Source organism: Telmatherina bonti (genome assembly GCF_933228915.1).
Source record: "Telmatherina bonti genome assembly, chromosome: 6".
Lineage (NCBI taxonomy): Eukaryota > Metazoa > Chordata > Actinopteri > Atheriniformes > Telmatherinidae > Telmatherina > Telmatherina bonti.
The window spans coordinates 34,258,429-34,272,196 of NC_136624.1; the positions used below are offsets into that span (position 1 = coordinate 34,258,429).

The 13,768-nt window shown below is 39.9% G+C and overlaps 1 protein-coding gene across 1 annotated transcript; it reads right to left on the reverse strand.

Annotated features, from left to right (window-relative positions):
• Positions 1 to 1,614: 1,614 nt before the first annotated feature.
• lrrn2 (leucine rich repeat neuronal 2) lies at positions 1,615 to 3,984 on the reverse strand (the record flags this gene model as incomplete). The annotated part of the gene is made up of 1 exon (XM_079242137.1): positions 1,615 to 3,984. One exon carries the CDS (start codon positions 3,982 to 3,984, stop codon positions 1,615 to 1,617), a length of 2,370 nt encoding a protein of 789 aa, XP_079098263.1.
• Between the last annotated feature and the right edge of the window lie 9,784 nt (positions 3,985 to 13,768).

Sequence of the window (13,768 nt, forward strand, 5' to 3'; positions counted from 1 at the left end):
AGTAGCTTTTTGGGTGATAAAATTCCTCCAGCGGGATGGAAAGACATTTATATTCGGACTCTTGTAGAAGAAAATCTGAGACCTCATCAGTCAGTGTTGCACATCGCCGGCAGAAATCTGCAGCTACTTTGATCTAAATTGATTTAAAGTGCTGAAAACCTTTATTACATCTGAGTGATCTTTCCCATTCATTTCTACATGCCAACATCCCCCAACAAACCTTCACTTTCTGTACTGCGAGGAATTTGACTCAGTGAGTACATCAATTGGTGAGTTTAACGTCCTCCTTCATATATAAGGGTTAAAGCTGCTGCTCAGTTGCTTCCCTCCTCCAGCAGGGGACACACTGTGTCTTATGTTTACTGCGTAGGTGTTGCATGTTCTGAGTTATCATAACATTTATCTATATGGAAGAGAAATAAAAAAAAGTTAACAGATTTGGATAACTTTCTGGCTGCGGAACAAAATTGAAAGCCCATCCAGTCTTAAAGGTGGAGTATGTAAGATTTTCAATATTTTAAAAATAAATTAACTAATAAAATAACTACAATCATAATTAGAAAGTTTTTTGAACATGTAGGTTCCAGTCTGTTCATATTTGATGCGTTATTGAATTACAAGTTTAATTAATGACAAATGACAAAAAGCACTTTTGTTTTACTGGTAGGCAAACATTTAAGAAGGGTCTTTGTCATTAATTAAACTTGTAATTTAATAACACATCAAATATGGACAGACTGGAACCTACATGTTGAAAAAAAACTATCTAATTATGATTTTAGTTAATTTTTTTTTAAATATTGAAAATCTTACATACTCCACCTTTAAGCTGCACAATGTTCTAAACACAGGTTATTGACGTCACGCCTATCAGGTTATCACTATATACATACATGCTATAATATGCCAAAGCTCTGTGTGGTATGAGAAGTGAGAAGGACAGCAAATCTGTGATTAATAAATAGTGTCTGCAATAATAATAAAAGAATGGACATTCACTTTGAAATGTTTTTTATTTTAAGAGAATGTGGTTATTTGAATGAGTATACCGTATATGTACTGCAAGATGGACAACCATGTCCAAGGTGATGAAAGCGAAGCAAGAGGGCTGTTTACATCAATCACTTTGACCTACAAAGTCCAAACAAGCAGGAAGTTCATTCAGCATCCGTCATAAGGCAGATTTTCATCAGCTTGGAGGAAGTATGCTTCAGTCTGTAGAAACATGTAGACAGAAAACAGGGGGAAACCCTGGAGGTCTGAGCTGCTCTCTTCTGGAAAGACCTTTTCCTAGATTGCATCAAGTTCCCTTTAGTTTCAGTCCTGTGGTTGCAGGCAGGTCAGGTTCATTTGTTTCTCCTGTGCAGCAGGAGAATGATTGTCCAGTTTTATTTCCCTGGTTAGTGGATAGGCATTCTTTACAACACATCTTAACACAGAAACAATGTCAATATATACTTTATGCTATATAGAAAATAAATACAAATCTCTGCACTGTCATCACTGATTCCTCTTTTGTTGTTGTTGTGAGTAGCAAAGTGTGTATTTGTCATGTTGAACGTGTGCATGTTTGTATCTTATCATGTCTGTATTTGAACATGAATAAATTTTGTTTCAGTAGATTTGATTTAATAGCAGTTTTTCGCTGTGATTTGGCTGATGCTCCTCATTTTCTTTTGTCTTTTGATTGATGATGAATGTCTGAGGACCCTTGATGTCTTGATGATGGGTATTGTGGTGCTTTTCCCCCGCCTCGCCGGGCTCAGTGTCCCAACCCTGGCCTGCCAGCAGCAGTATAAGTGCGAGGAGTAGTAGTGTGACAGCTGTGGAGGTCAGTTGTGGGTTGAGCTGCAAGCCAGGCTGAGGCTCTGGGAATTCCTTTGTCCTAAACGTGACACACTGAGGCCTCTCCCTTGATCTCCGGCTACCGTGCTTGGTGCTCTCGCTAATCCCTAAATGCAGACACACTCTGTAAAACGTCTCTGCTTGCAGGTGAGTCAAATTGAAGCTCTGCGTGCCAGCAAGGATGCGTGTGGTGTACATTGGCATGTGGGCGTTCGACTGTATGGCCTGCCAGGAGAGGCGGGTTGAGGGGAGGTTGTGTCTGCTCTGCCAGGACAAAATGGCATAGTGTTGTCCAACCTCTCTGAACTCCAACCTGGCATCTCTTCTGATTGCTTGAAATTTCTTCGGTTCAGTTACCGCCCCCCGCTTTCGATTTTTTCCTCTGTTGTGCACTCCCACAGTCACGCTTCGTGTATCTGCTCCTAGCGCATTCTCAGCCACACAGGTATACAGCCCCGCATCTCTTGGGGTGATTTTCCTGATCTCCAGAGTTCCCTCAGGCAGTAGCTGGTAGTTTTTGGTGGGCTGGCAGGGAGTATCACCTTGAGCCTGAGGGTTCTGGACACTGGAGGCAGGTGGATGGTTGAATCCCTCAGATACTGTTGCATTCCTGCAGAGATCAGGAGCTGAGAAACTTTTGGATGATTGGTTTTGTGAAACTCCAAGTCTCAAGCCAGAGGGAGTCACCCAGTACAGTTCAGGCTGTGGATCTGCAAGGGCTCGGCAGTGCAAAACCAGTTTGCCTCCTTCCTGAACCCCTACATAAGAAGGAAGGGAACTGGCAGGAATATTGGGCAGGCAGGAGGAAGACATCTCTCCTGAGGACACCTCTCTTACTCTGCGTGCTCTCAGTTCTGGTGGCTCAGAACACAAAGTTGCCTGGGGTTGGATGAAACGCACCAATCGGGGTGTTTGTGTTTTTATTTTCATGTCCCTTTCCAAGTGAAGATGAGAGGTGTCCCTGGCAGCCCAGTGAAACAGGCAGTCACATCTCAGTGGGTTGGAATGTAAGCTGACCTCCTGAAGACTTGGCAGGGAGATCATGATATTCTGGTGCAGAGCGCTCAGAGAGTTGGAGTTGAGCATGAGGCTCTCCAGCCTGCTAAGCTGGAGGAAAGCCTGAGGATGAATGTAGGACAAACGAGGGTTGTTGGTTACTTCAAGCTTGGTGAGCTCAGGAAGGTTCTCCAGGGCAGCTTTTTCAATGGACACAAGCTCCTCCATGTTGTTCAGACCGAGCTCCTTCAGGTGGAGCATGTCTTGAAAGTCTCCTGTCTCAATCAGTTTGATGTGGTTCTTGTTGAGGTCGAGGAACTTCAGTCCTGGCACTCTCTTCAGGGCTTGAGATGGGACTTTAGACAGCAAGTTGTCATAGAAGGAAAGACTTTCTAGGTCCTCCAGACCTTCTAGAGCTTTCTCAGCCAAACCCCTCAGACCCATCCCACCAAGCACAAGGCTCCGGAGGGATTTCAGGGCCACAAAGCCCCTCTCAGGCAGCGCCTCTACAGGGTTGCCCCCAAGCATGAGAACTTCCAAGCGAGGCAAAGCCCTGAACCACTGCGGGTCTACGGTGGTGAGCCTGTTGTTGTTGATGTGGAGACGGAGAAGGGAGTCCAGACCAGCAAAAGCTCCAGGTGCTATTGAATGTAAGTTGTTGTGGCTGAGAAAAAGTTCCTGCAAAGCCGGCAGTGATGAGAAGGAAGCCTCGGGGAGGTGACTGAGATGATTTTCCTCCAGGTGTAGGGACAGCAGAGACGGCAGGGAGGAGCTATGAGTTACAGCCCTGACATGACTGAAGCGGTTCTGGGAAAGGTCCAAATCGGTGAGATTGGGGATTCCATGTAGCGCCGCGGTGTCGAGAACTGACAGGAGGTTGCTCTGCAGACGTAGGGTGTGTGTGTTTGGGGGTATGGGCAAAGGAAGCTTGGTCAACAGCAGGTCATTACAGTCCACAGTGGGAGCTTCATGGTAGACAGAATCCGGGGAGAACCACGGTTTGATCTGACACACACACCTCAGCGGGCAAGAGACATGCCATGGCAGTGCTGGAGGGAGTGAGCCCACAACAATGGACACAAACACACCACTAAACACACACAAAAGACAATGTGACTGTAGAAGGACTAAAGCCGGCCTCATAATCCTCACGAGTCACAGGAACTGATTCAGACAAGGTGAGGAAAACCTTCCTATGGTGATGCAAAAGTAATCATTTGGACCAGAGATCTGGAAGCAGATTGTAACAGAGGGTTCAGCATCATTACTCATAACATAACATCATGAAGGAAGATTAAGAAGAAATTAGAAAGAAAAAGAACACAAGCTGAAAAGCGTGTCGTCTTATTCACAAAGCCTCTTCTATACGATTGTGTTACTGTGTGTGACTTTGACAGCAGTGGTGGGAACAGGAACCGGGCAGTGGCTGTGACTTGATGGCTTCCTTTGTTGTCACATCAGTTTCACATCCTGACCACAGGTGGAGGAATCGTCAGCCGGGATGTTGCCGCTTTCTGAAACACAACAGAAGACAAAGCTTCAGAAAAGAAAAAGAACAGCTCAATTAAATACGAACAGAACTAAATGTACAACAACATGTTTACACATTACATCTCATCAGTTTACAAATCGGTCATCTTAACATTTAGAATTAACAACTGTTGCCATGGCAACGTCAAAGGACTTTTCAAGACTCGTAGAAGAGATGTTCTGCAGCCGACGAGAATAAGGGAGAGCCACAGAAAGAAAAACACAGGTGAGAAGCTTTAAGAGATGTAACTGCAAGCAAAATAAAGGCAAATATATTTTAGTGCTACTTTCAGTTGGGAGCATAAGAGTGATGAAATCATGTACCATATATGTAAATATTTCACATCAGTGGTTCACATTCAGTGCCAGTTAGAGCATAGCCTCCCACTAATATTATTCATTACATAACATTTAAATAAGACCCCAAGGATCTTTTATATTATTAGTCTTCGGTATTTAAAGGCTTCAATGGGAACAGCAGCGTGAATAGCTGCTGCCAGAACAATGCAAAAGCTCACACCAAAGTTACATCAGCATTTTGAAGGCTTTCATATCTTATGTGACTTAGTATTCATCGTACAAAATGATCGCAGCAACAGATCATAGATATATTGCTGCAGTCAGAGTGCCCTAGTAATTAAATGATAATGCACGAACCCTGCAGTGGAAACAATTTATGCACTGTCCTCACAAATGTCAAACAGGTCCTGATGCCTGAGTTTATTGTTCTGTAAAAGTTAGCTAATAAAGCATAAACATTGGCCAACATGCTCAGTACTGCTGTCATTATCAAAAACAGCAGCATGGGCTTTTGGACACCTTGGTGCTTGGCTAAAAGGTTTCAATATAACGTCATCCTTAAACCTTAAAGTCTCTAACATGTTGAGTGTTACTGGAACAGCATTGTTTTCATGTTATTTCATGGAGTTATTTCTCCATTAAATGAACTATTAATGGAGTTCATGCTGTTGGTGCAAATGACACTCCTGAATGTGGTAAATGATAAAACTGCAGACTAGAACAAGCATATTAATACCGTACTACAAGAGGACAAATGTCATAAACATTGACTGAGTGGAACTGCAAAAGTTAATTTCAGTCTTGCCTGATGTATCTTTTAATGGGTTCAATGTCTGTCTGTCAGCAGGATTATGCAAAAACTGCCTGAATTTCACTGAATGCTGTGAAGAAGTGAGTGATGAGCACTTCATGTGGATCGAATTAGTTAAAAATGAGAGATAGAGCAGTGGCCTGAGAAATGGAGTATCCTCTCTGAATAACCTTCTATATTCTTAAGGAGAAAGATAATCAGAGACTCCCTTGCAGTACTAAATTTATGAATTACATTCAATGAGAAGCTTTCAAGCAGCACCAGCTGGTGAATTCTCTCGGTTCAAGGAGGTCGCAAGTCGCTGCCTTACCTTAGATAGAAACAACAAAAAAACAAACATAAAATAAAAATAACAGCCACAAAATACCTAACCCTTTTTTAATGATCTTTTTGACTGCATGTTTTTGGCTCTGTAAATAGCACAAAATCACTTTAAGTATTTAAGAATAAAAAACTTAGTTTTCAGGAGGTAACAGGTTTGTGTCTTTTATTCAACATGTCCCATTTTAAGACTGTTTAAGAAGGCTATTCTTAATTTTAATGAGTTCAGATACAAAAGCAAGCACCAAACATACAACCAGTCTGCAGCAACAGATGCTGTGAATCCCAAAGAGTCCCGATCTCACCACTATGTAGTCAGACTGCAGTTACTAGGAAAAAGGCAGTCACACCAATTTTTTCAGTTTTATCTTATTATTTTTTTGTGCCTTACTTTGCATGCAAATTACTGAGAAATCAGCCAGATTACATCATAAAATGTAAAATGGGAATCCTTGTCATCATCATAACAATGTCTTTTTTTAAAACATTGTAAGGGTTTTTATTATGTAGTTTGTCCACATGTCATAAGTCAAATCTTTTTTTCTGGTTAAGAAATTTAGATCTATGTTTATACATACATATATATATATATATATACATTTGAGAAACATTGTCAATATATATATATATACATATATATATATATATATATATATATATATATATATATATATATATATATATATATATATATATATATATATATATATATATATATATTATTTATTTTTTTTTTAATATTATATTTTCTTTCTGGTTAAGAAATTTAGATCTATGTTTATACATATATATATATATATATATATATATATATATATATATATATATATATATATATATATATATATATATATATATATATTAACCTACTAGGTCTGGACATGCCTGCTTAACATGGAAGCTGCAGTGGCCGTACTGTATGTTGAATCAGGTCTCAACAGGTTAAAAAAAAAAAAAAGTTGTCATCACATGAATTTGCAATTTCATCTGACACTTGCAAAATATTTCCATCCTACCAGCTGTGTGCAGAAATCAGCAGGCCTGCAGTCTACATGTTTGACAGAAGGTAATGTAAAACCGTGCAGCCTTTGAAGTGGGCTGTGTTGGTTGGTGGGCAAGGGGAAGTTTGGAGAGATGCTTGCCAAGTTACTGTCAAGGTGAGGGGGGAAAAAATGCATGTAGGACAATCATTTTAAGAATTTCAAACAAAATGGGATTAAAGCAGCAAAATGCATTAGGGTGGGAGTTTGTCATGACTACTGCGTGTTAGTCAGTTTAATGTGTGACCCCTTATAGTAAAAACACAAGAGCAGTTCCCACCTCCTGGGGCTCCTTACACTCCTCTATCATCCATTCTCTTTCATCTCTGCCTGCTCTTCTTTTTACATGCATTTCTCTCAATTATGGATTCATCATTTAAGTTTGATGTCCTCTACTTTTATCATTTGCTCTTAAAAGCTCACAGCTTTTTTGGTGGTTTCAGAGAAGCTGCACCGTGTGTTGATGTGTGTCAGTGAAGTGTTGTCTTGCAATTCAAGCAGCGCAGAAAAGGTCGTTAAAAATCAGTGGTTACTCAGGGCCACAAACTTAGCCAAATAAGCACTATTTTTGTTTTTAGTGAACTGTATCACTTATCAGACTCCTTTATGTCAGATTTCTGTGACAGCATCATATGGAACAGCATATAAACGAAATTATCCATAGCAGGACCACAACCTTACCATGACACAAGATATAATGGAGCATTTCTGGTGATTATTTACCCAAAATTTGGTAGTAAATATACTATATTATGTTCTTTTGGCAGTATAGTTTGGTCAGTTTGGGTATGATCTCCTGATTTATATGTGCATAAACGTAATCCTACAAGTCCATCTACTTTATAAAGATTTATGATGGAATCCTACTGTTTTAGTCCTGTAAGATGATCAGACTAACAATGAACAGTGTGAAAAATATTCAGCAAGCTGCAGAAGCAGAGATATCATCTGGTTTATTCCGCACAATCCTCTTCTTCTGTAATGAAAAGTCTTATCCAGGCAGTGTTAATGTAGCCTTGAACCACCATTCACAAGTAAAATATGAAAAGAAAGCTCAAACAACAAAGTGTTTTTCCCCACAAAATCCTGGTTTTCAGGTTGAGCATGTGTGTGCAAGAATCATCAGAAATGAAGCAATAAACAAGTAATCATGTTATTTGGGAGCAATTGAGAGTTATTCTGTCTAATTATCTATCCATCCATCCATCCATCCATCCATTCATCCAAACTATCCATTCATCCATTCATCCATCCATCCATCCATTTTTCCAGGTCTAAGTTGTGAAGGCAGCAGTAAAACCATATCTGCTACCTCCATTCGCTGCCTACTCATGCACTTCTCTAAAACACAAAGATGTTCCACTGTGTACTTGGTCTGCTTCTGGACATACGCATAATACATCAGCTGGTGGCATACATCTGGCAGGTATCCTTGAATAATGTGCCTAATAAATAACTAGTAATAGCTTCTCAGCCCATCTCAAATCTTGTGCCCAGAAACCTTCAGAAGAAAACCTCATTTCTAATGCTCTTATCTGCCATCTCATTCTTCCAAGAAGTATCTAAAGCTTTTAAATATTGTTGGAGCCAGAATATAGCTCCACTTGTTAATCTACATCTTCACTTTTTGGTTCTGCTGTCCTGTTGGTATGACAGACTGGTGCAGTATTCATATCATTTAGCACTGCACCAATCATATTGTCAATTTCTGGCTCATCTCTCATCCTTTTGTGATACAAACACAGAAATATAAGAACTCCTCCACTTGAAGTAGCAACTCATCCCCAGCTGGAAAAAAGCAGTTTATCATTTTATGGCCAAGAGCCACATCCCAGCACTTAGAGAAACAAATTCTCATCCAAACTCTTTCCAACTTTGATATGAACCATCCCAGTAAACTGGAGGTATCGTTTTAATGATGCCGGACTGAACAAAAACATATCACCACTCAAAGGTTGGGACCGGTGTCACCTTTTTCCCGAGGACCCCCTTCATGCAACTACCAAAAAGCTCTAGATCCTCCTGTGTTTGGGCTTGAAAACCAATGAAAAACAAAACTTTAGTGAAAATGCCTCAACTCGCCTCTATATGGATATGGCCTAAATTTAAATCACACTGACTCTGCACAGTCAAAGCCTTAGGGACCCCCGGTGCTCTTTAGGTGACCCCTTTGGGGTCCAGGAACCTCAGGTTGAGAACCACTAAACTATGGTATCATACTGGCTCTAACATTAATGTCTCCACTATTTCAAGCCTTGCTGAAGTGCTTGTGTTGGATTCACAGATGAAGGCTGAAAATGCAACAGTTTCACAAACTAGTTTCTGTTTTTTAACACGTGGCACAGTAAAACTTCACTTTTTTTTAAAATTTTTTCATGTTGACTTTCATCTTTGTTTTAAACCCAAAAGCTGCAATTGAAGTGTTTGGATTGCAACACGTTTATCTCTGTTTCTATAGTTACAGGCTACCTATTTAAAAACAAAAACCAAAAACAAAAAACCCTAACTATATTAAAACATTAATTTAAAACAAGAATTATAAGAAGAAGTTACAGTTTGATGATCTTTGTAAAACTTTGGCACTTACAAAACAAAACAAACACAAACTCCCAGATTACATTAGAGTCTGTCTCTTAATTACTTTAAGATGCCATAAGGACGCCTTCTTGGCATTGATCAGTTAACTCCAAATCACAAGCACTCGCAAGTTCATAATCCATCACTTCATAAAAATTTATGAAGGTAATCCATATCAGAGTGCTGTAATTTTTTTGTCACTCTGTTGGGATTTTCTTGGAAGAAGAATAATTATAGTAAACTATATTAATTATATGAATAGTAATAGTATGAAAAAGATCAGTTTTTGATATGGATCTTTAGGCAAATATCTTTGTTTTTTGGCTTTTTTGGCAGATGGAAGGAATCTGAATAAAAGTATGAAGAAATGCTACATATTTGTAAGAAATTTTCCTTTGCACAGGGTTTTCTATGGGCTGTGCAGCAATGACAGAGCGACTCTGCAACAGGGCAGAATAGAGAGGATTTTCAGAGCAGGAAAGAGGGATGGTATGACAGCGGTAGAGATGCTGGATGCAGATATTAAAGAAAAAAAAAACACCGACGCATTGCTCTGCAGCTGAATCTGCTCTGGCATGACCACACAAACATTTGTTTTCATCCAATGCACACCCGCTTCCATCCCACCAGCTTCTCCATTTCAAACACACCTGCTGTCATCACCTTTAAGTGGCTGCATGTTTCTGTAAATGCTGCAATGTCCTTTTAGCTTAGAAAATTCAGCCAACATATTTCTTACCGCAACAGAAGCATTGATTACATCCCTCTCTCTGTCGTTTCTTCTTTTTCCATTTACTGCCAGTCTTGTTTTTCAGATTCTTCACATGCCAATGTGCTTCTTTCTTCTCTTTCTCAGTCTTTCATTTAATTATCTCCTAAGATTCCTGAAATCTAACTTCCCTGGCTCCTCTGTCTCTAAGGCAGAGGAGAAAATTGGCACAGACTGGATCTCTTTTTCCCTCTATCCCTCCAGCTAAAGAGGAGATGAGGTGTGTTCTGCAGCGGCGCTTCTCATCTCTCCTCCTCTCTTTCTATTGCTGCCTCGCTCTCTCCCTCGTTCTCTTTTCCAATTTCACAAGCCAATAGAAAAGCTCTTGTGCTGGTAACAGCATGTTATTTTTGCTGGATGAAAGGTTTTCTGTGCCTCTTGGTAGAATTTTTAGTTTTATGCCATCGCCTGCACTTTACTGCCTGTATTGTCAGGTTATACATACAGATGCGGTCTCAAATCAGCAATAGAGACAAAGTTGTGCACAGTGCAGAGACCAAACCATATTTTAAATTGTCTTTCCAGAGCTGTCAGAAATGTATGTGGACTTATCACCCTGAATAATCACAGTGTTCACAAGTGATAATAAGCCTAATGTAACGGTGTTCTTGTCCATACGGTGTATATGTATCTCCTGGAAATTAACTGAAGTAATGCTCAAAGTCTTTAGAGGACATGACATAGTTCTGTTTTTTCAGACTTTTTAACAACCTATGCTTTTTGATTCTGTGTATTTCAAAGCCAAGCATCTGTCAGGTTCTGTATAATTCCACACTCGCATACGGTGGCTACTGCTGGTAATTTATGTATGACAGAACAGTAATTAAATATGACTGCAGACACTGCGAGGCTCTCAGACTTACTGCAGCAGGTATATATAAATTCAATAACAGCACCATAACTACAAGGAATAACCCATATCATTACTTTGGCTTTAAGTTGCAAATCAATAAGGCCGGAGAGGAACAGAGGTATAACCTTTGCTCTGTTGGATGTTCCAGACCTCAGCAGTTCAGCACAAACATGATAAGTAGCTTGCATGCAGAACAGTGCATAGTTCCCTGTGGAAATTAAGAGACTCCACAGTGTATATAAATGGTGCAAAATCGGAGCAGGTGGAGACTGAAATTGAGGTTTTTGCACGTTGCAGCTGCCGTTACAGCAGTGGAGCGCATTTGTGTGCTGGAGAGTAAATGTGACTTGAAAACCTAAATCAGGTCAATGGAGTGAAATGATGAGAAGCGAGGGAGCTCAAACAGCATGACTGAAATGTGTTTCATATTTGTCTCTGAATCACATCTGAACACAGAAAATGTATTTGTGATGAACATTTATTCAGAAACATTGAATTGTGTGATCTGTTGCTCTTCTTCTGACTTCGTCTGAAAGGAAACACAACTTTCTTGGTAAGTACATATAAAGAAATTTGTCCCAACAATATGACAAATCTGCATTTATAATGACACAATGAAAGAAATAAGTTGGTGCTATGAAAAGCCTTTTGCTATTTACACGTGCACCAGAGTCCTCAACATTACCTGGTTATACACATTACATTCAGTATATGTTACACACTGCATAGAGACCACAAATGATTTAATCAGCTCGGCCAAAGAAACAGTGCATGGGATTTATTGATTTCTAGAGCCTATTCCAGCTACTTTTGGGCATGAGGCCAGGTACACCTAATCCATCACAGACTATCTGAAGACATGCATGGCTTGAAAACAGCTGCATTAAATTATGCTATTAAAAGTTACCGTGCAACTCATGAAGCTTGGTGTGAATACAAGATCTTTTCCTTCACTTCTGCTCTAATTATCTGATGTTTGGGTTTCATTTCTTATCCTGTTGCTTTCCTCTATTGACACTGAAGAGCATGGAACAATGGCTGATGGACTTTTGTTAAAGGAGAAACTAATAAGGTGACAGTCATTCAGTTTAAGGTGTTTAATTCTCACCTGCATAAAAGCTGTAAACAAAAGCCGATGGTGCCATGAATACCCAGGGCAGAATCTTTGCTTTTCACTAGTGTGAAACATGCCAATAAAATCCCTCAATGTGGCCCTGGACACATTTGTCAGCACATTGCCAAAGCAGTGTGGCCATAAACGGGCCAGATTTCCTTCATATACGATCTTACTCATGCATGGACCACTCCATACCTGCAGGGCCACTATCCTGCATGTTTTAGATCAGGGGTGCCCAAGTCTGGTCCCTGAGATCTACCACCCTGCAACTTTTAGATGCATCCCTTATATGTAATCTGTTTCAAACGTTGTCGCTCTCATACTTCTGTGCACCTTTTACGTTCCAACAGTTTGTTAAGTCACTACAACCACTAGTGGGCAGTGTTGACACTTCATTTGACAGCAATTGATGCCCTGACTACCACTATAAAGTCGGTAACAACTTTCCAAAAACACCAGAAAGAGTAGAATAATTAAACCACAATGTTTTTTGCTGTTCTCAGCTTCTTTTTTGCCTTTTTTTGGAGGGTACTTTTTAATTCACGATTTCTGCATTTTCTTCCTGTTCCCTTTCTTCTTCTCTGGTTTGCTCCTTTTGCCGGCTGTGTGTGAGCTACACAACTCAATACTTCCCCTAACAATTTCTAGTGGTATTGCTCAGTTTTCTTTCAAGTAAAGGATAGATAAGTTCCTTGAGAAGAACCAAATTACAAGTGTATCTGATGGAGCAGACTGTCCATCTGTCTGCGTATTGTTCTTCTGTGTTGATCATTAATGGGTCCTAACATGCATGTTTTTAGTGTGTTGACTGTGAGTAAATATCCCTAGAACCTTCTTGCTGTTAGACAGGGGTGTAGTCCAGGGTACACGCGGGTATTTGGAGCATACCCACTTATTTTCAGTCAGCTTTGAGTATATCCACTTCTAAAACCCCTGTGATGCTGCTTTTACAATTATGTACTGTATGTCCCTACCCTATGTTGCCCAGCACCTAAGGTTACCGATGCTACACTGGTGCAGTTAACCATCAGCTGCGTTAACTTTTGCCTGAACATAGACATAATAAAGATACATGTATTTACGAGCCTGTCTCTCAGTAGTCTGTGTGCCAGTATCGGCTTTGTCATTTCACAGCTCTTCCTCCCTGAAACCAAAGAGCAACAAATATATTGATGGATTTTTGGAGTAAACTAAAATGTGGTTTTCACATTTTCTGAAACAGCGCTTTTCTAGGCTACTTTTTTCTGTTTTTAAAACAAGGGACAAAGTAGTATACCCACTGACTTGAGGGACCACTACAAGGTTTACCCCACTTTACAATGTCATTATTCAAGTGCTAACTTCACTTCTTAAATATACATATTTGACAACTTTTTCTTTATACTCATGTGGCACCTATGTCAGGTGGAGTCCACTCTGACACAGATGGAGTGTTTATACTTGAGTGTAGGGTCTGCAGATGGCAATCGAGCTGGTATCTGCCAGTAAACTCCACAGGAGCAAATCTTTTTTTGTTGGTTCGCTTTAGTTTAGGCAAGTATTTCCTATTTTAGAGCAATAATAATGGTAATGGCATTCATTCAGCCATAGACTTATATACATACATATG